At 53.9% G+C, this 21,274-nt stretch overlaps 2 protein-coding genes across 3 annotated transcripts in view; both read right to left on the bottom strand.

The window, feature by feature from the left end:
• Positions 1-5,346: 5,346 nt before the first annotated feature.
• On the bottom strand, positions 5,347-14,153 carry A3GALT2 (alpha 1,3-galactosyltransferase 2). Its single transcript, XM_054571538.1, has 5 exons — positions 14,131-14,153; positions 8,958-9,044; positions 8,693-8,782; positions 8,276-8,413; positions 5,347-6,034 (listed from the first exon to the last, which is right to left on the bottom strand). The coding sequence occupies exons 1-5, from the start codon at positions 14,151-14,153 to the stop codon at positions 5,347-5,349; spliced, it is 1,026 nt and encodes a 341-aa protein (XP_054427513.1).
• Positions 14,154-16,902: 2,749 nt separating this feature from the next.
• Positions 16,903-21,274, bottom strand: part of PHC2 (polyhomeotic homolog 2) — a 47,408-nt gene continuing 43,036 nt past the window's right edge. For both annotated transcript variants that reach the window (XM_054571940.1, XM_054571939.1), the window contains one exon: positions 16,903-18,326. In XM_054571940.1, coding sequence (XP_054427915.1) covers positions 18,172-18,326 — 155 coding nt within the window. In that variant the 3' untranslated portion in view covers positions 16,903-18,171. The remainder of the gene's footprint in view (positions 18,327-21,274) is intronic.

Here is a 21,274-nt window from a genome sequence, read left to right on the forward strand (position 1 = left end):
CCCGGGTGGCGGCGGTGTGTGGCGTGCTCTGTGCGAGGGCGGGGCTGGGGGGCACCTTTCCACTGCTCCTCTCCCCTCCCCCGCCCCCAGACTCAGGCAAGAAGGGGAATGGCAGCTTCCTGCGGGCTGGTCTCCAGCTGCTGAGCTGAGCGCTTGGTGTCGGTTACTTCACAACCTCCTGTGAAGTGGGCAGCAAACCAAGAGAGGTATTTTGCTGAAGATCATGCTGCAATTAAGGGATGTAAATTTAACTCAGGTCTAATTCAGAAGCCTTTTTAGACATAATGGGGTCCACCAGTGAGGTTCATGCCCCTTCTCCTAGAAGGGCAGCTGCATCCTGTTACCCCACCCCTCGTTAGGGATGAATGCCCTAATTTGTGAAAGCTATTTCTGTGGTTGAGGGGACCAAGAAGTCCCCTTCACACGTGTTTGCCCCATGGAGGCCAATGTTTTGATTGCTTAGGAGAGAAATGCAGGAATTAATCCCCTCAAAGGTTATCAAGGCTGGCCCTGTGTTAGGCATGATGGGCGAGATCAGCAGTGACTCAGCCGTGAGTCTCTCTGGGGCTGACCTTCAGGAGCTCACTCCCTCGAGCCCGAGCCCTTGCCCTCGCTCGCAGTCCTTGTGCATGGGACACATGGCTGCAAGGTGTAGAAAGCCCGATGTAAATGAGGATTTATTAGCTTCGCAGTCCTTGTGCATGGGACACATGGCTGCAAGGTGTAGAAAGCCCAATGCAAATGAGGATTTATTAGCTTAACAACTGCAGAATCAGGTCAGCTTCAGGGCTCAATGATATGTCTCTCCACTTGGCTTTGTTCCCAGTCAGTGTTATCCTCCAGCTTCTGTGGAGGCGGCAGCTGCAACCTCACAGCCCCCAGGTTCCCAGCCACCAAGCCTCTGTCCCTCCCTGAAGTCCCAGCAAAAGCCTAATCGGGTCTTCCTGGTTTGAATGGGGTCACGTACCATCCCTGACACAGTCACTGTGACCAGAATGTCTGTGCTCGATTGGCTGAGGCCTAGCACCCATGCTCTGCACCTGGCGCAGAGGGTGAGACCCGTATCTGAAAGCCATCGCCCCAGGAGGAAACCAGAATGGACCATGAGAAGGGGACATGGACGAGTAGCCAAGGACATGTTTTAAGTAATCTCATAGGACTCACCTTTCTCTCCGGAACTGACCTCCCACAGCCTGCTTATGTGGCGAAGGGGTGGGCTCTGGCCTTCTGTCACACGACTATCCCAGCCACAGCTGATGGGCCAGGTGTGGCCGTCTGACTCATCGACTTGCCTCCCAGGCCAGTGGTCCCAGTGGCATGTACAGTTAAGTCCTCACTTGACATTGTGGTAGGTTCTGTGACTTTTAAGTGAAACAACGTACAATGAAACCAATTTCACTATAGACTGATGGAAAAACAAGTTAAGTTGCTACCGTGTTCCCATCAACGTTATATGGAAATGACATGGACCAAAAGAACGTTTATTCAAAGACCTGCCGTGCTGGCTGTCCTGGCTCATGAGCGTGGACGGTGCATACCTCTGCAACTCTGCACCCAGTGAGAGTTTGAAGTCAACCGTGGCGAGGTTTACCTGCTGGTGTAAATCCCTGCAGACTGGGGCTTGCTTTTTCCTCACAGAGCCAGTGGCTAAACATTTACCAGCATACCACTGGCTGACTCTTCAAACAGAGTTTCTATCCCATGAATTAAGAACAAGTTAGGAGGCGGTGGGCACCTGAATGGGCAAACCCTGTGGACTAGGGGTCGGGTGGGCTGTGATGGGCCAGACATAGGCAGGACACAGGAGGGAGAAGGCAGCAGTGACAAGCCGGAGGAGGCCAAGAGCCAGTGGCAGCCTCAGTTCTCGGCTTTCAGTCTCTACCTTCTGGCCAAGTTTAATTTCCTGCTTGTTCTCACTTCAGTGAATTCAGTTGCTAGTGGTATAACGTTGGGTAGGTCCTTAATCTTTCTGTGCCGATTTTCTCATACTTAACATAAGGGATGTCATAGTCGCTGATTTATAGGGTGGATGAGAGGATTAAATGAATCAGTACATGTCTAGTGCTTAGAACTGTGCCAAGAACTTAGGAAGTGCCCGATAAATGTAGTTGTGATTGCTACTATTTGAAGTAGCCCTGGCGGATCTATGTCCCTTCTGATCAGTGAAGCCTGACTAGGCAGCGGAAGATGGGAATCTCTGGGGGCAGCACCTGAGCTGGCACAGTGGGGTGGGGCGGCTGGGACATGTGAGGACTTTGCAGGAGCGGTGGCACTCAGGGCGAGGGGCGTCTGATCTTCCCCTGCTTGCCTGGGGGCTCTCAGGAGCTCCCACTGTCCCTGAGGGCTGCAGCAGAGGTGCTGAGGACAGTGTCGGTGGCCAGAGAAGTAGCTGCAGAAGGAACTTGAGCCCCTTGTTATTCCTGCTTCTGCCCAGTCCCCCCAACTGTCCCCACCCCCACCTTAGGCCTCGGCGTAAGACAAGGAGGGAGCTGTTCCCAAGAAGTTGTCCACTGCTCCACCCTGTAGCTTCCTGGACCCCTCCCCTTCCTCAGGAGGGTCTTCCCCCACAGGTGAGGCTGCCTGAGCCCAGCACTTAGAAATCTCTGATTGTGCCATTATTTTTCCTTTCAAACATAAAATGATGTTCTTTGGCGAATTCTTTGTACTGCATGAACCTGTTGGAGAAGGGGCAGGCTAGGAGAGGGAGGAGAAAAGTTGTTTTCTGGAGCACGACAGCCCAGCCCCTGCAGGCAGGGCAACTGGCATCTCCGCTTACCATGAGCCAACAGACCCAGCAAAGGTAAGGAATGTGTCCAGAGCCACACGCAGAGCTAGAAGGGGAGCCGATTCCCACCCAGGTCTTACCCGCTCACGCTCAGGTCTCCAGTGCCCCAGGGTTGTATGCGACCCTTAGTGGACGGGATGGGGGCATGGACCCAGAGGAGGCGATGTGCCAGATCATAGTCATCAAGCAATAACCTGTTCTTGGGCGCGCTTGGCCTGTCCTCCTCTCTAGTCCAGTGGTCAAAAGGCCTTCTGGGTTTTGCTTCTGTAGTTTAGGTAGGAGGCACTAGGGAACCTGAAAGTGCTTTTGAGAAGGGAGAGAGCTTTTATTTCACATCATTGATAACTGGAACTTGCTTATAAAAATTACTAAGATTGTAAACACCATCAGGACTGGTTTACAGCTGGACCTGCTATCCTACCTGGGTAGAATGGAGGTTGTAAAAATGCAAGTCTATGAGAACTACATAAAGGATTCAGGAGACCTGGAGTGAAATCCCACCTTCCCAGCGTCTCGGTGTTCTCAGCTGTCAGATAAATAGCTCAGGCTATTTAATAGCCCAGCAGTTACCTTTCCTGTCTCCTTGGCTCTGTGACCACCTTTCCTGGAGGACCTGATGGCTTCATGCTCCTATTTAGAGCCTGTGTTTTTCCTATTGAGGATGAAGAGTCTGGACAGCAGCCATTGATGAGAAAAGCTCTCTCCTAGATACCGTAGCCAAAGAGACCTGTGAGCGCCAGCACGAGAAAACGCCACTTTTGTGGACTTTGACTTTCCAGGGAAAAGGGCCACAAGGAAACGTTTCAAATAATTATTTTATTTTAATGCCAACAGAAGAACTCCCGGCCTATAGAAAAGTCGTCTAAGAGTTTATCTGAACCAAATTTTGAGGACATGCCTGGAAGCAAAATCTCAGAGGACCATGAAAATGCTCTGGAAAAAGGCCGTTGTGCAGTCCCTTTTCTGCATTCAGAATCAAAGGGGGAAAATGTAAGGAGGGTACATGCAATCCATGGGTGGTGGAGCAGGGCAGTGGGAGGAAGCAAAGTGGGGAAATCTCTAAGACTGGATAAAAAGAAAAATGGAGAAACAGATAATTTTACATTGGTGGGTCCAGGATAGTTGCTAATTACCATTTATAGCACATACAGACGGTGTGCGGGGAACAGGGTAACCGTGAGGGGCTCCGGCGGCCCTGTGCTCTGGTGCCTGTGGCTGTGCCTTTGAGGGGAGCAGAAAAGCACTCTGACCTTTCAAAGGTGTGTTGCCCTGGATGCATGAGAACAGTGCACAGGGCTCCGCTGAGCTATAGACTGACCTTGGCTAAAGAAGCTACAGGCCTGGGATGGGACCACCCAGCACCATCTGCCCAGTTAGGAATGTATGTGGAGTTTCTCGCCAGGCCTGCCATGTGCCCCGTTTATTGCACAGACCCTTTTTCGCTCACAATAATATTACTTAAATATGCACAAACTATGCTTGGGGACGAGGGACATTTTGAAAAGTCTAGCCGAGGAGCCGATGCTGCTGGCATCTCCCCCCAACCCCCGTGGCCTGTGCCCCCAGGCCACACTCTGTGGGCAGCGGCCCAGGGCTCCAGCAGCTGCCCTCACAGACTCCAGACTCCTGTCGGTTCTGTGTCCTCGGGCAGTTATGTCCCCTTTTTGGGCTTCCATGTCCTCACAGAAAGGTGGGGCGGGGGAGTTGCTAAAACACCTCCTCAGGAGGCATCCCCTGGATTCAGTAAGGTCAGAGGTGAAGGGTCTGTTCGCCTCAGTCCCTGTTGAAAATGAGGGGAAGGAGATCTTACAAGTGAGAAGCTCCCCACCTGAAAGCTTTTTCTTTTCCTTTTTGTAATGCAAGTGCCTGATTTAAGCTTTGATTGCCAACAAATTCACTTCAGACAGAGTTATCTCCAATAAATATCTCCACTAGAGAACCAGGCCACATCCCCCACCCCCGCACCGAGGCTCCTTTGTATGAGGGATCTTGGTTGATTACAGTAACTGACCGCTTTGGGCCCCTTGTTTGTCCTCTTCCTCAACTTTAAATTCCTGCTCTTATATTTCGAATTCACCAAAAGTGTCCTCGAAACCTTAGAACCCTACCTTTGATCCCAAGAAAAACGGAACCCCAGGCCTGCCCTCTCTCTCTGCTGAGACCTTTGCTGTGCGGCCCCAGGTGTGCTGTGTCATTTCTGGGTCCTGTAGGTAATAAGCCTTTATTCTCTTCAGTGTCCTGATGGTTTTTGCTGAAGGACACCTTGCAATCATAAAAAAAACAAAAACAAAAACAAAAAAAACCCACGTGCGCAGGCCCAACCACACCTTTGTTCATAGGCTGGGACCAGCGCAAAACACTCTCCAGGCCAGGGCGTCCTTCTCCCACAAGTAGGAGGTGATAGAGCTGTTTTCATCCCATCTCTCCTTGTCCTCTAAAGTGCCATGCTGCTTTCAGAAGAATCCCCGATGGCTTCAGGGTCTCTCCTCGCTGCTGGGCCCGCTCCACATCCTCCCAGCGCCCAAGGTGTCCGCAGGTGGGGCGAGGCAAGGCCCTGGCGCCTAGTCGCGCACCTGAGCGTACTCCTTGGGCGCCCAGAGCAGGCGCGGGCGGCGGATCTCGGCCCGCCGGCCTATTTCCGGGCTCCAGCAGAACTCAGGCGACAGGACCTTGGCGGGCTTGTACAGCCAGAAGTACTTGTTGAGGTGGCTCTCGTCGTGCCAGCGCGCCTCGAGGCCGCGCATGCGGTCCTGCTCCTGGCCCCGCGCGCAGTGCGCCGTCAGCCCGCGCACCGCCGCCACTGTGCCCCCAAACAGGGCCCCGTGGTAGTAGAAGTCGCCCTCGTCGGACGACAGTGCGGCGGCCGAGCGCGCGTCGCGCTCATAGGGCAGCAGCGGCCGCGGCCAGTGGTAGTGCCAGGCGTGCAGCTGCGCCACCGAGTCGGCCAGCGCCTCGGGCCCGAAGGCGCCGCTGAAGTACTGGTCCACGTCCATGCAGAACACGAAGTCCGCCTCGCGGCCCAGCCGGCCGCCCAGCGCCGCGTGCAGCGTGCGCATGCGCGCCATCGACACGTCCTGCCAGCGCTGCTGGCGGGACACCGGCTCCACGCGCAGCTGGCGGCGCGGGCCCAGCCGCAGGCGAGGCACCGCAGCCGGGCGCTCAGTGAACACGTAGTAGACCACGCGCTGGCCCACCATGAAGTGCTGCTCGGCTGTCATCAGGAAGTGCTGCAGATACTTCTCCAGGTACCTGCAGGGCCGGGCGGGGCCGGAGTCAGTCTGGAGGGGGCGCCTAGGGGGGGCCTGGACGGTGCTCCTCATCCCCTCCGCTCCTACTCGTCTCCCCACCCCGACTTCGGCTTCTTGCTTCTCTGCATTAACCCTGCACCCTCAGTCCCCCGAGCTCCTGAACGCTCCAATCCCAGACTCAGGTGAGCCGATTAAAGATGATTGCAAACTGGTTGCCACACCTGCCCTCAGGGGCCCTGCCTTCCCTCCCAGGAACAGGGGCTCTCCCTAGGAAGTGGTGCAGCGTTAGCCTTTGTCCCTTTAGAGCTCTGGGGCGTTTGCTTATGTAAATCCCAGAATTTGGATGTTGCAGCCAAGGGAGGAAGCCCAAACCAGCCAGGCAGAGAGGCTGTGTGGAGCTAGGGGCCCTGCCATTCTTTAGCCGTGGGCTATCGCAGTGGAGTCCCAGACAGTGGGGAGCACCTCTGTGGAGCCTGGTTGGAATTCCTGGCCCACAAAATCGTGAGCTATGATGCTAATATATTGTTGTTTTAAGTCCCCAAGTTTGTGGTAATTCCTTACATAGATAACCAGGAAGTTTATAGTATCAGAAACGTTGTGTTAAGAGACTTTGGACCCCAGGGTTCTGAAATAATAATAATAATGCCTAATATCGCTGACCATTCATCATGAGGCAGACAGTGTTCTAAGTCACTGTGCATTATTGCATTTAATCCTCACCATTTATTGTCTCTATTTTTCAGGTGAGGGAGCTGAGTGATGAAGAGCTTTAGTGACTGGTGAACTGGTGCCAGAATACACACAACTGGTAAGTCCCAGAGCTTTGGTCTGAACCCAGATTGGCACTGGAGCTGGAATCTTTACCTGTGCATACTCTGTTCCTGGTAGATGTGTGAGAGACTGGAATCAGAGGCCTTGGAAGCCTCAGTGTCCCCGGGTGTTTGACAAAATCTCGGAATTCAGATCTCAAGACCCTGGAATTTCTGGACCTGGAGATTCTGACCCCGGGGGCGGGTGCAGAATGTCATGCTTAATGTCCAGAACTGAAGCGGGGCACCGAGGCTCTGGGAGAGGCCAGCAGTTCTGCCCAGCTGGCCCCGGGGGCAGCCCTTGGTCCTGTTTGCACCCTCACCCCCTCAGGGGCCCTACTGGCTTTCTCTCTCTTCTAGAATGTGGGGTAGGAGTTGAAGGAACTCTGGGGTATCCAACGACATAATTCTTTCCCCACAATTATGCTATCTCTTCCTGGATACAAAATTCTATATTCCCCAAACAGTGTGTTCCATTATTACCAACTTTTCCTTTAACTGCCCTGAACTCTACCTCTGTCCACCTTACTTAGGGTTACAGGCTCTGATTGCCACTCTCAGCCAGGAGTCCCCTTTGCACCTGGAAGGTGTGCATCCAGCTTGCACATGCCGGCCATCCCCAGTGGGGATGACAGTGCCCCCGGGTTTTCTCCTCCACCCACCTCTCCGCTCCTTCTCCATACCTGGGGCGCCTGTGGCCCTTGATTGGCCTCCTCTCCTGCCGTGATTCTGTCCTCCACCCTTGTCGGTCACCTGCCCCCATGTCTGCTCCCTTGGCCTGGTCATCATCAGTCTGTCCCGCTCCTTGGCCCCCTCTTCCTGTGATATCCCTCCCCAGCGGTCCTTCTGTGCCAAGTGCTCAGGTCTGGATCCCTTTCTCAGCGTCGCCCTCCAGCCCACACTTTCTGCCCAGCTCAGATTGACTTCCCTGCAGAAACCCTCAGCTCCCCAGCCCCTTCTCCGGCAGGCTTGCCGGCAAGCCTCCCCGCGCCTTACTTTGTGCCTGCGCCTTACTTTGTGCCTGCGTCTGAGCCGCTGACCTCCGGTGGGCACTTACTGCAGTCGGACCCTTTCCTCTATCCACTCACTTGCTCTCCCTCTGTCTCACCATCCTCACCTGAAAGACGCCATCATTTTCTCACCATAAACCCGACGCTTCCAGATGGACCACCAGCTCCTGGGCAGGTTCTTTCTAGGACATGGTTCTGAGCCCCTGGCTGCCTGTGCGGGGCGAGGGGCTCCACAGTGTGCCTGTCCAGGAAGGACAGGAGGGAGGATGGCCCTGCCCTCCCCCGGGGACAAGCGTGCTGTCTTTGCCTCCCACATCGCCTTGGGATCCTTTGGCACAGGGAACCGGGTGCACACTGCCCACATCACATGTCCCCCCTCCCTCTCCCTGCTTGGATCGCACTGCTCCCCTCCCCGGGCCTTACCTGCCTACAGCAAAGACAGTCAGCCCAATGGTGAGGTTCTGCTGTAGGGCCTCTTGCTGGGCCGCATCTGGATCGAAAGTGCCATCCCAGATAATGGGGGCCCCCCAGGAGGTACAGGTCAGGACTTCAGGCCGGGTCCTGGCCAGGACAGAGATGAGAGAGAGGTCCGTCCCCCCTCCCTCTCCACAGTGCTCACTGCCATCTCTCCACGCTGGGCCCTAGGGACCCCCAGGTGGGGCATACCCCCTCCCTAGTCCAGGACCCGCACAGAGGATGGGGAGGTGTTTGATCCATGGGGCCACTCGGTGGAGCCCCTGGCTCTGCCAGGGTGGAGGCTGTGAGGAGGGCAGGGACTCTGGGGCACATACTCTAGGGGATATGGGTGATCTCGGAGTGGGGGGGACAGTATCTCCTTACCAGAGACGCAGGAGACCCGAGAAATTGTCCCTCAGCAGGGACATTTTGGCGAAAGGGCAGGTGCCCATAGGGATGAGGGTTTCCAGATATCTGTTGGGCGGGGGCAGCAGTGAGGGGCATGGCCATCCAGGGAGGGAGAGCCCACAGGACATGTGTGCTGGCCGGGCTCGCCACCACCCTCCATCCCTCAAGCAGGCACTTGGAAAGACCCACTTGACTCCTGCCCGCGCAGGCCCCAGCTGCAGTGCTGGGGACGGGGCGGTACCTGACTGTGGGGAGGAGTCCGTGCAGGAGCAGCCCTGAGAAGCCAACTGCAAGTAGGATCAGCCGCCAGAAGATCCTCTTCCAGGCCCTGGGGGATGGAGAGGGTGTCAGCAACATACTCTTTATGCCTCTGTTGATATTTATGTACGCACGGCTGTCTATAGACACATATGAGAAATTATTTGTGCAATTTAATGTCATTTGTTTTTTTGAATACAAACATACTATCTTCACATGGTACAGACATTCAAAGCTACAGGAGTATGTACAGTACAAGGTCTTTTCTGTTCCCAGACACCCGGCTCCTCTGCACGGAGGCAGCTGCTGTCACCAGTTTCCTGTGTGTCCTTCCAGAGTCTGTGCACAGACAGGCAACGTGCAAACATGGTAGCAAATTCTCTCCCCCTCCCCGTCTCTCTCCCCCTTTCATTTTCTTTTCTTTTTTTACCCTGGAATGGTTTTTATCTCCCTCTCTTCTCCCCTCCCCCCACAGATGGAAGCACTGTAGACAGTCGTTTTTGCACCTTGCATTTTCCACTGACCATTATCTCTTTGAGGTTATTCCTGCTCAGTACTTCAAGCGCTTGCTTCCTTACCCTTTTTTCCATTGATTGGCAATAGCATACTTTACCTGACCAGGTCCCTTCTGATGAGCGTTTAGATGTATATCCTTTGCTTTTCCCAGTAGTGCTGGGGTGCATGGCCTCAGGCCGGTTTGGGGTTGGTAACATTGGTTGTGGGGTGCGTAGTCGGGGCAGGGGCTGGGCTGACCTTGGGTGGTAGAGGGTCTGGGAGGGGCGCAGGGGAGTCTGCGGCTTGGTGGCTGGAAGGTGAGAGCTGCCTGGGACTTAGGGATGAGTTGCTGGGCTGCAGGGAGGGCAGCTGGGGTCAGACACCGTGTGTCTGCCTGTCGTGGCTACAGCCACCCGGCTGGGTTCCTCCCGCAGAGCTCAGCGTCCCCGCTTCTGGCCCAGAGAAGGTGGACCCTGGGATTTGTCCATGGCTGGTCGTTATCCAGGAAGGGCCCCCAAAGTTGAGAATCTTAGTAAGTTCCTTCTGGGGGTCTCCTCCAGCCCTGCCCATCCCTGCTCTGTGCCCCTGTCTCTGGAGAGGCTGGGCCCATGTGGCGAGAAGCAAGGACACTGGGGCCAGACCCTTGGCTTCGGATCTCAGGTCCCCCGCTTATTAGCTCTCTGAGCAGGAGCACGGTTTTGGGCGTCTGGCCTTTAGCCTCCTCATCTATAAAACGCAGATAGTAAGAATACCTACCTGAGAGGGCTGTCATGGTTATTGAGTTATTATTACATGCTAAGTGATTAAAACAAGGCCTCACACGTAGACATGGCTCAGTAAACTCTATTATTATTCCTGAACAGAGAGTTAACGAGAATAATACTATTATTCCCTCTCTGCGCCTCCTGTCTCCCCAGCCCCCACAGGGACCCTGCCTGCTCGTCCTTCACCAGGACCATTCGTGCTTCCAGTCATTCCCCAAACAGGCCCCCAGAACATCTAGGAAAATGCCAACCTGCCTTAACAGTTTCTCTGTCACATGACCAGGCAAATCCTCAAAGAAGAAATGCATTTAATAGTCAAACATGGGAAAATGTCCACCCTCGTCAGTAATCAAAGACATACAAATTAGAACAAGGTGGCATGTTTTGCCTATAAAATGAGCACATTTTGAAATGAAATAAAATTAGCCACACTGTAGGAATGCAGTGAGGGAGGCACTCTGACGCTTGCCAGCCAGGAGCGTGGAGGGCCGCAGCCTTTTCTTTTTTTGGAAAGCTACTTAGCTACGGGAATTGAAGCTTTCAGTCTTCATCCCCTTTAATCCAATAACTTCAGCTTCTGGGAATCTGTTCAAAGGAGATCATCTTCAGTGTGGAAAAAGTTTGTGCATCCAGGCGTTCACCAGTGTCTGCTCATGCATTCAACCTCGATTTATGGGGTACAAGCTGGGAATCAAATGCTGTGCTAGGTCAAGGTTTCGGAGGGGAGTCAGACATGGACCTGTCTTCAGGGAGTAGAGTAAGGCAGGTAGGTGGCCGTGAGGGCAGGGAATGGTCAGTTGACAGCAGCAGACAGATGAATGGAACACTGCACAGTGAAGGCTGTGATTAATATAAACACAAGAAGCTATGAGGGCAAATTGGAGAGTGGCACCTGCACATTGGCAGGAGGGAAGTCAGGGAAGCTTCCTGGAGGAGGTGACCCCTAAGCTAGGACCTGAGGTATCCAAGCAAAGAAGGTATCCAAGCAAAGAAGGTAGTAGAGGGGAAAGGGAGGTCTATGAAAAGGAAACAACAGTGCGCAAAAGTGACCAAATGTCTTTCTTAAGATACCACACCCTCTATCGGACTTCCCTCCTGGAAGTGGGGTGCGGGCCTGGTCATGGCCTGGAGCCTCTGATGGACGGATCTGGACATCATTGGTACAGTGACAGAGGACGCCTGGGGCACTGGTGCCACCTGATCTCTCCACTTGGATATCGCACAAGCATCTCAAACTTGGCCAGAGGGGGCTCTGAATTTTCCTCAGAAACCTGCCCCCACTCAGGTCTCCTCCTTCCTGGAAAGTGCCATCGCGATGATAGATCCCATTCCTCAGACTGAAGGCGCGGGAGCCCCGATTCGTCCCGCCGCTCATGCCGCACGTGCAGTCCACCAGCGAGCCCTGTGGGCTCTCCCACAAACTCGCGGCAGCCCATGCACGTGCCTTCACCTCCTCTCGCTGCGCTCTAGGCCGCTGTCCGGACAGCCTCCGTAGCACCCCTTCCACTCTCCCTGCTTCCACTCTAGCCTCCCAACAACCCATTCCCCAGTGACTTCTCACTGCTGTTAGACCCAAACCTGGGGCCTGGTCTGCAAAGCCCCCTGCACCTGGCTCCTGCGGTCTCTCGTGTGCTCCCCGCTGTGCTCCAGCCCCAGCCTTCTTGCTCACCTTTGCATGGCTTGCCCTTCTTGTCGTTGGGAACTCAGTCAGGATTCTGTGCACCGTCTTTCACCCCCTGGCTTCTCTCTACCAGTGATTCCAAAGTCTTTGTGTCTGGCGTAGCCCTTTGATGAGCACCGGACTTAGGCACTGCGTGTCCTGGAATGCTGTGTCTATCTGGTCCCATAGGCACTTCAAACTCTGGGCAAACCTGCATTTTGCATTGCCCCTGATCTCTTCTTCCTTCTGCGTTCACCATTATTGGGACCCCTTCTCCCTCCTCCTCGAGCCATTCAGTCACCAAGTCCCATTGCATTTGTCTCCCTCATAGAGCCCTAAGTTCCCCCCTCACCACCCCACTGGCCTCTCCCTGCCTCATCGTTTCTCATCCAGATAGAGTCCTGCGACTATCTCCTAACGTGCCTTGCGGTCTGCATCCTGTGAAGTGTCCTAGACTTGTTTTAACTTTGTGGGCTCTCACCTCTATTTCTTTGCTCAGATTGCTCTTTTCCTCTGAGCCACCACCAAGCTCTCGGTCATTCCTCAATACCCAGCTTCCCCCTTGGGACGCCTTCCTTGACCTTCCCCTCCAACACTTGCCCTCTCCGGAGCTCCTCCTGTGCAAACCTCTACACTAGCACCTGCCAAACTGGACTGTAGCTGGCTGCCCTACTAGGCTGTGTGTTTTATGTTTTATTAGACTTCAGATTCTCAGTGCCAAACCTAAGAGCCTGCCTCATAGTTGGCAGTATTAATAGTTATTTGTTCAGTAATGAGGTAATCAGTGGGTTCCTTGTCTTCGTTTTCTTTCCTGAACTGACAGTTACTCCTTTGCGCTTAAAATTCCATTTTCTTTAGGGTCCACCCTGCGCTCTTTATGAATAATGCCAGAAATTTGCTGAGGCAGACGCTCTGCCAAGAGTTTTATGTCCCTATCTCATGGAAGCCTGACCACGACCCCTTGAAGAAGATGCTACGGTTACTTCCACCTTATAAGTGAGGGAACTGTGGCTCAGAAAGGTTGATCAGTTGCTCAGGGTCACACAGCTACCGCATTTTGCCGTGTATAATGCCCACCCATGTTTTTGTGCGCATTATAATGCACACAGGATTCTCATACCCATGTGTAATGTGTATCCTTATTTTTCCTCAAAATATTTGGGCAAATAAGTGCTCATTATACACAGCAAAAGGTGATATTAAGTGTTGGAGCTGAGGGTCGATCTTAGATCTGTCTGACCCCAAGCCAGAGCACGGCGTTGGCGGCTCCTTATGACCTGGCCTCGGCTCAGCCATGAGGCTCGTCTTCCTAGGGTCCCTGTTATTATCCCCTCAACAGGCTTGGCTCCTCCCAAGGCTCCTCACGTTCTCTGCAAATCAGCGTTTCTCCTGCAAAAGCCTTTCTCTCTCCTCACTCCAGCTCCATGCTGGGCTCCTAGAGGGCAGGCCGCACAAGGGTCCTCCCGCCACCGCCCCCCCCCCCCCCCCGCACCTGCCCCGTCCCTCCCAGAAGCACGGCTGCCCGGGAGGGAAGCGCTGCCTGTGCGGCTGGGCAGGAAAAGGCTGGAGCAGACTCCTTCCTGCTCACCGCCATCCCGACCCTCCCAACCAGGGCTGGGCAAGCCAGTGCGTGTCTTGGGCACTGGGCCTCAACCAGGGCAGCCAGGCAGAGCTGACCCCAAGTGGGCTCAAACCATCAGGCCCGGGAGGGTTGGAGACCCAAGCCTGCAGTAGGTGCCGGCCAGCTCGCCCTTCCTGTGCCCCAGCCTGGGAGCCCTTAGTCTGTAAGGCCCTGTCTGACCCCTTCCTCCACGGTCTTTTCTCAGGTATTTTCAAAAGGACCCCCTCCACCCCCCTTCCACCAGCAGAAGGTGGTCCCTCAAGCCCACCCCATTATGTTCTCTTTGTCCTTTCAAGAAGGGATTAAAGATCAGTCATTAGGTCTTAAATGGGAACAAATGTGCAGTCCTGGACAGTCACTCCCACGGGAATACAGGGAACGCACAGTTACAGTGCGGGCCGCAGCCCCTTGGTCTTCGTGCCCGGGCTCACCCGGGCGCTCCGAGTTAGGAGAGGACAGGGTTTACCCAGCACTCGGCAGGCTGCGAGGTCTCCGGGGTCTTCCCCGTCACCTCTCCCCTTGGGCCATGTTCCTTCTCAGAGTCACCTTCTCCCAGGGCCGCCTTGGTGACCCCACCCTAACTTCCCCCGCCGACACTGGCAGTGTCTCCACTCACCTGAGTCCCTCTTTGAGAGCCATGCCAAGAAGCTGTGGGGACAACCCTCCAAGAACTCTCTCAGCTCAGAGCCAGGAGACGAATACCCTGTTCCTGGTGACTGGGACAAAGCAGTTACAGGCCACCTGGAACCACACCCCACGGGTGCAAGCAGGGATGAATGGGACTTGCTCAGGGGCGGCACCTGCTGGAGGGAGCTGGCCCCAGGGTGGGGTGGGGGCTGGGAACCCCCTTGGGGCCAATCACCTGGAAGAGCGTGGACCTGAGCAAGGCCAGCTCTGATTGGCAGAGGCTCTGAGCTATTTTGTACTGACTCCTCTTTCCTCCCAGGGCTGCCTGTGCCCCTTGCAGAGTATTCAGCCCTGGTCAGGGCAGGATCTACAGGTCAGGCCACCCAGGGACACCTTGTTCTACTGGTCTTCCAATTGTGATCTTGGACAGTTCACCCTGAGGAGTCCTTTCCCCGCCTCGGTAAAATGGGGTATAGTCACCCAGGCAAGTGTTAAGGGCCACACCACATCGTGGATATGGGATAGGTCTGAAAAGTTTGCATTGGGCAGGGTTTTTTTTTAAAATGTAGATTGGAATCTGTCTGAGGACCATGAAATCAGTTTCATAGATGGTGACCAAAATTTGAAAAGAACAGGAAGAGAACTGAAAATATCAAAATACATTGTACATTAAAGGTAGGCATTGTTTTGTGAAATTTTTGTTTGAATTATATATATTTAAGTCTGTATATGGAGGTCGGAAACATTTTTTAAAACTGTGGATCGTGATCAAAAAAAGGTTTGAAAAATTCTGTGTAAACAGGAACAAATATGTATTTAAGGACGCACCCTTCAAACTTACGCTAGGCCGGGGCCTTTCCCCCCAAGTAAGGAGGTAGTGCTAGTATTTACCTGTTCAGATCTGTTCCTCACCAGGTCCTTTTTGAAGAGTTTTGTTTCCCTCCTTCTCCACCATCTGCATAAAGACAAACTCGGGTGGGGCCAGCTTTCATCGTCGCCCAGGGAGGGGAAAGGCAAGGTCCAGAGTGCACCCTAGGCGCTCTCTCCACCAGGCACTCCCCCGAGGCTCTTTATGCTCTCCCATTTCACCTGCAGCCCAGGGCCTGTGTGGGCCCCGACCTGCTGGCCATTCCCTAACTCCTGGAACAACTAGACTTTCCAGTCCTGGCTCCACCCGCTGGTCATCAGCTGCAGCCACACCTGGGAGATGCTGCCGGTTTGGTGACAGACCACCACAATAAAGCGAGTGTCTCACTAAAGCGAGTCACGTGAATTTTTTGGTTTCCCAGTGCACATAAAAGTGGTGTATACTAACTATACTGTAGCCTATTAAGTGTGCAACAGTATTGTCTAGAGTAATGTAACACTGTAGTTTAAAAATACTTTGTTGCTGAAAATGCTAACCATCGCCTCAGTCTTCAGGGAGCCGGAATCTTTTTGCTGGTGGAGGGTCTTGCCTCTGTGTTGAGGGCTGCTGACTGATCGGGGTGGTGGTCGCGGAAGGCTGGGGTGCCTGTGGCAGTTTCTTCAAATAAGACAATGAAGTTTGCCCCATTGATTGACTCTTCCCTTCACAAATTTCTCTGTAGCAGGTAATGCTGTTTGGTAGCATTTTTAAACCCACAGAACTTTTTTCAAGTAAGTTTATGTAACATTCTAAATCCTTTGTTGTCATTATCGACACCTTCCATTGCATCTGCCCCAGGATTAGACAGAGACTCCAAATGAGCAAATGCTGTTGGAAAAATGCTGGAGGCAAGGTTGCCACAAACCTTCAATTTGTAAAAAGTGCAGTACTTGTGAACTGCAATCAAGCAGTTTGTTTCTCCTAGTCTTCCAAGTAGTAGTTACATTTTAACAGGCTTTCTGGAAAGGCATTATCAAGATGCGGGTATTGGCCCTTTTTCATGGGCTTGATCTGCCAGGGCTACCCTACCATTAGCTTCTGTGATTCAGTAGGCTGAGGCCTGGGCCTAAAACCTGTGTTTTAAACAAATGGCAACACTGTCTTAAGGAGAAACCTAGAGAAGGCCAGGAGCAGGAGGCCAAGTTGGCCTCCTCTTCCTTTCTCCTGGGAGATGCAGGGGAATTTTCAGCTCCATGCAAACGGCAGTGTCTTGCTCCTCATGGAGGCCTCGTTTCCAGCACGAGGCCTGGTTCACAGAGGCACAGCCAACCCAAGCTGCTGCTGTGTTGTCGGTGCTCACACCCCATCCCATGCCTGCCTTTGCATGAGCTGCCTGGGTCTGGGGCACCCTTTCCCTTCCACTTGAGACTTAGTTGTTACCTCTTTTCTGACAAGGACTTTTCTGGTAATTTGCTATTCTGGCATCCAAAAAATGCTCAGAAAGTGCTGAGTGAACCAAAGCCATTCCAAGAGCTATTCTGGACACTGAGCAGCAGCCACCTGAGGTGTCTGCTGGGGGGCAAGGGTCCGGGTTCCGCCTCTGATGTTCCAGATATTCCTGGCCCAGTAGTGCCCTTTCTCCCCAGAGGGAATGGTGGGAAGGGGGCCTCAGAGCTGAAGGGGCTCTGGACCTTCCCACCCCAAGGGACACCCATGTGAAGAACGAACGCTGAATGTGCTGCTCCTGTGAGAACTGGGACTAAGGTGCCCTCAGGTGACCTGGCCCCAGCAAAGCACAGAAGGGACACTGCCCCAGCCCAGGGACCCAGTCCTCTCCTGATGGGTGAGAGGTGGCCATTCAGGACCTGCAGGGACAGGCATCCCCAGGAAAGAAAGGCACAGAAGAAACAGGTTTTACAGATTTATTTTTAAAAAAACAAAAAGGTTAAAAAAGTCCTTCATTTCCAACCCTGCCTGGGGTGTGAGTGGGGAACAGAACAAGCTGAGGGAGGTGGCCACCCTCTTTGGGGGAGACGCCCAATCTTCCCCTGGGGAGCCTACAGAGGACAGGGCAAGTCGGAGGCAGGCCCTCGCCCTTCCTGCCCCGCCCTCCTCCTCCTCCTCCTCCGCAGGTAGCTCGGATTGCTGCCGCCAAGTTCCGGAGGCAAAGTGTAGGAGTGGGAGGCCACAGGCTGCCTTCTTCACGTTAGTGGTCTCTCTGCTCTTCTCTCCCCTCGGAGGTTCTCTGGGCCTCACCACAGGGGCTCCCAGGGTGGGTGGGCAGGCAGAAGGCTTAGCCTGAACCAGCCCACCCCCCGGCAGCTTCCTCAGGGTTGTTTGTGACACAGCAGGGCAGGCAAGGGGACTTCACAGTGTGGGGAAGGGGCTTCAGAGATATCGTGACCAATCTGGAAAGGAACGTCTAACCGTCATCGCTTTCTGATCTTGCCTCTCTGCACGGGGGCTGCCCTTCTTTTCTATTCCCCATCCTGAGGCCGAGTGGAGTCCAGGACAAAGCACTAAGTGGCTGCTACAAAACACCTGGAGATGCCAGAGGGCGGCTCTTGGCCTGTCTGTCAGTCCAGGCTCCCACACAGTCACACAGTCACACACACAGCGTTTAAGGCGTCTGTGCCAGCAGGCACGGCCGAACTGGGCCCAGCTTCTCTCTCTCCACCTGCAGAGGGCGAAGGGGAAACACCTGGCTGCTTCAGAAACAAGCTGAAGGGGGAGAAGCTGGCAGCAGGAGAGTGAGCCGGGCCTGGAGAAACAAGTGGAAGGCAAGGGCTTTCAAAGCCTCTATCCAGGCTTGACGGCCGCCCTTGGAAGTAACCCAACTCAGGTTGGGGAGCCCTGACCGTATACCCCCTGGAAAATGGGGGACAGAGAGAGGGGAAGAGAGCGGGGCTAGAGTATTGGGACTTTGGAAGAAGCCAGTGCTATCATTATTTACAAGCATAAAGCCCCATCTTCTGCGCCACCTACCTCTCTGCCCCTCCCACAGAAAGAAAGGCCCCTGAGAGCCATTGGGAGGTGCCAACACCTCCTCAGCAGCCACGCCCCACAGGGAGAGCCCCTGCCCTCCGACTGGCCCCGTGCCTGGGCCCCTTGGGAATGTCTGTCTGGCTCTGTCCGGCTGGGAGGAGGCGTCCTGGGCCAGAACCCCGGCTGCCCCGGCCAGCCCTAGGAGTCCTTGAGCATGTTGATGCGAGCATAGATCTTGAGGGCGGGCCCCAGTTTGATGTTCATGGCGCTCATCAGGTGGTCTTCTTTGAGCAGCAGCAGAGCCTGGCCGTCGATCTCCTGGGCACGGAACTCCTCGGCTATCTCCTGGCAGCCTGACGGGACACCACAAAAGACTGTCACTCAGAGCTACCAGCGCGCACTCTCGGCAATTACTGCACTGGAGATACACGGGTTCCCTTAATCCTCACAGCTGCATCTGCGGGGAGCTGAAAGGCTACATGGCTTGTCCAACGTAGCGGGATTCCAGGATGGCCCCTGGAGATCCACGCCTCCTTATTCACACATGTGGTTGTTCAGAACCCCTCCCCTCAATGAACTGGCTGACCTGGGAGACCAGTGAGGTGTTCTGGAAGTGACAGCATGTGATGATTGTGAAGTTAGATCATAAAGGGCACAGCGGCTTCCGCCTTGCTCTTTCGGATAATTTATCTTGGAGGAAGCAAGCTACCATGTTGTGAGAACACTCGAGCTGCCCTCTGGAGAGACCCACATGGAGGAGCTGAGGCCTCCTGCCCGCAGCCAGTCGCCTGTGCCATGTGAGCGGGGCACCGAGAGGTGCAGTCCCCAGCCCCGAACCTTCAGACCACTGCGGCCCCAGCTGCCATCTCCTCTGGGGCCTCGGGACAGACCCCGTCCAGAGCCGCCCAGCTAAGCCACTCCATGTTCCTGACCCACAGAAACCTTGAGATAATTACTGTTTTAAACCACGAAGTTTTGAGGTAACTTGTTTCATGATAAAACTCACTGATGCAGACTTTGGGGCCTAGAAGAGGGGTGCTGCCATAATGAAACCCACACCGTGGCTGGCGGTGCGTGGGGAGTGCCACCGGGTGGGCGCTGGGAGGGCCGGGAGGAGGGCGGCGGTGAGTGCCTGCGGTGCTTTCAGGAGACTGGAAGTCCAGTAGCGTCTGAGAAACGCAGCAACCTGTTGCTGGAGGTAGCATCTGAGTTTAATGCACCTAATGAACTGAGTAGCTTAGCTACTGTTTTCAGACAGGATGCTGACGGTGTTGTTTGGCTTCTTATTGATGCTTACAACAAAAGGAGAGGAGAGAGACGAAGCAAAGGAAAACTAGATAAAGGAGCCAGGATTTGCTGGTTTTGAAAATGCCTAGGCTCTCCAGATGGCAAATGATGCTAAAATTAAGAAACGGTTTCTAGGCAAGGATCAAATCCAGGGCATGGTTGAGAAAACATGGTCTACAGGTGGAACTGAGGGTGTGACAAATTTCTTGTTACGACCTCAGAAAGATCTGCGGTGCTGCCTTAGAGAACTGTTTGATCAAAAGGCTCTCTAAGAATTTTAGAGACGTGCCTGACAGATCCTCTCCATTCAACAGCAGGGTTTCTATGACTATTAAGAGGGCACCGTTCCTCAGCCTCAGAAGCCCAGTGTGGAGAAAGGTTTATCTTGAAGAAATTTGTGAGTATGGTTTTAGTCTAATGAAGTGAGCCCCGACAAGATACATGAGAAGCCCACGGAGATTTTAAGAGAGTCATATTGGCAGAAGTGCTGCTTGTTTAAACTGAAAGGGTCAAAGGTAACAGAACATGAAAAGCAGCAGGAAGCAGGCTGAGAAAACTACTCCTTTATAAACTCAGGTTAGCTTCCACAAGAGAGGAAGAATGGCCCAGAGGCTGGAACCAAGAGTTAAGAAAAGAATCACTTCCAGGCTGTGAGTCCTAGTCAAGGAAATGCTGCTCTGGCTGGCTCAGGGGACTGAGTGCTGGCCTGCAAACCAAAGGGTCACTGGTTTCTCCTAACCCTTCCCAGTCAGGGCACATGCCGGGGTTGAAGGCCAGGTGCCCAGTTGGGGGTGTTCAAGAGGCATATTGATGTTTCTTTCCCTCTTTCTCCATTCCTTCCCCTAAAAATAAATAAAATCTAAAAAAAAACCCCAACAAACCAGAAAACCCTAAAAAAAGGAAATGCCAACACGTGCCCTGCCAGAGTTCAGAGCTGGTGTGGCTAAGTGCCTGCTGTGTCCTCCCTTTCTGCATGGACGGGTCTGCAGCGGTCATCCTATACCTATGCCACCCACCAGATCTTGGAATTTATGGAGGGAAACGGTTCATCTGACTCTTGTTCTCAGGGCTTCAGACTGAGAGGAATCACATTTACTTGAGGCACCAGACCCAAGGAGGCTCACGTGCGCTTGGACATGAGTTAGAAGACGAGATCCTGGATTTCCAACTGCTGCTGTCATGGGATGAGGCTCAGAGCACCTGGTAGGGGCTGAGCGTATTTCCGCGTGCGGGAGGGGCATGACTCGCTGGGGGCCAGCGGGGAGCTGCATTAAGCAGCCTCCAAACAGCTCCCAATAATCCTCGCTGCCCTTTCATGGCCTCGTGAGTTCCCTAACCAAGTGAACAGGGTGGACCTAGGTGACCAATAAGATACCATAAGTGACAGTACTGGATGTGATAGCAGAGCCTAGATCCTAGATCCTAAAGGGCACAGTGGCTTCCACCCTGCTCTTCTGGATCAACACCTGCAGCAGATACTACTGGCTGCCACGTCGTGAGAAGATGCAAGCACGACAGCTCTGAAGAGGCTCGTGTGGCGAACACAGCCTCTCCCCAACAGCCACGCCCAAGCTGAGAATCGTGTGAGTGTGGCACCATGGAACAAGGTCCCAGAGCCCCGGTCAAACCTTTAAGATGACCTTAGCTTGGGCCAACATCTTAATCAGAATCTCCTAAGGGACCTGTGGCAGAACTGCCCAGGTAAGCTGCTCATGAATTCCTTATAGTTACCCTCAGTTAACTGTGTGATTAACAAATTTGGGAGGTGCAGCAGGAGATAAGTGATACACTGGGTTAATTGGCAGAGCCAGGATTTGAGCTGAGTTCTCTCTGACTCCGAAGTCTGTGCTCCGAACCCGTATACCCCACTGAAGTCTCTGAGTAATAAGCTTGTGGCTGCGGTCAACACCTGACCTGGCCAGTGGCTGGGCGAGATTGGCAGACAGACAGGAGCGCGCTCTGGGGTCCCAGTGGAAGCATCAGTGAAGGATGCGAGGTCTGGCTTTCTACGCTC

This window comes from Pteronotus mesoamericanus, unplaced genomic scaffold (assembly GCF_021234165.1).
Source record: "Pteronotus mesoamericanus isolate MK-2021 breed Mesoamerican mustached bat unplaced genomic scaffold, CSHL_Meso_final contig_221, whole genome shotgun sequence".
Classification (NCBI taxonomy): domain Eukaryota; kingdom Metazoa; phylum Chordata; class Mammalia; order Chiroptera; family Mormoopidae; genus Pteronotus; species Pteronotus mesoamericanus.

Excerpts from the sequence above, each read along its gene's own strand:
- A3GALT2 (XM_054571538.1), bottom strand. The coding sequence starts at position 14,153 with ATGGCTCTCAAAGAGGGACTCAG. Across the intron at positions 9,045-14,130 it reads GCTCTCAAAGAGGGACTCAG|GGCCTGGAAGAGGATCTTCT; the intron begins GTGAGTGGAGAC and ends TCCATCCCCCAG. Across the intron at positions 8,783-8,957 it reads GGACTCCTCCCCACAGTCAG|ATATCTGGAAACCCTCATCC; the intron begins GTACCGCCCCGT and ends CCCGCCCAACAG.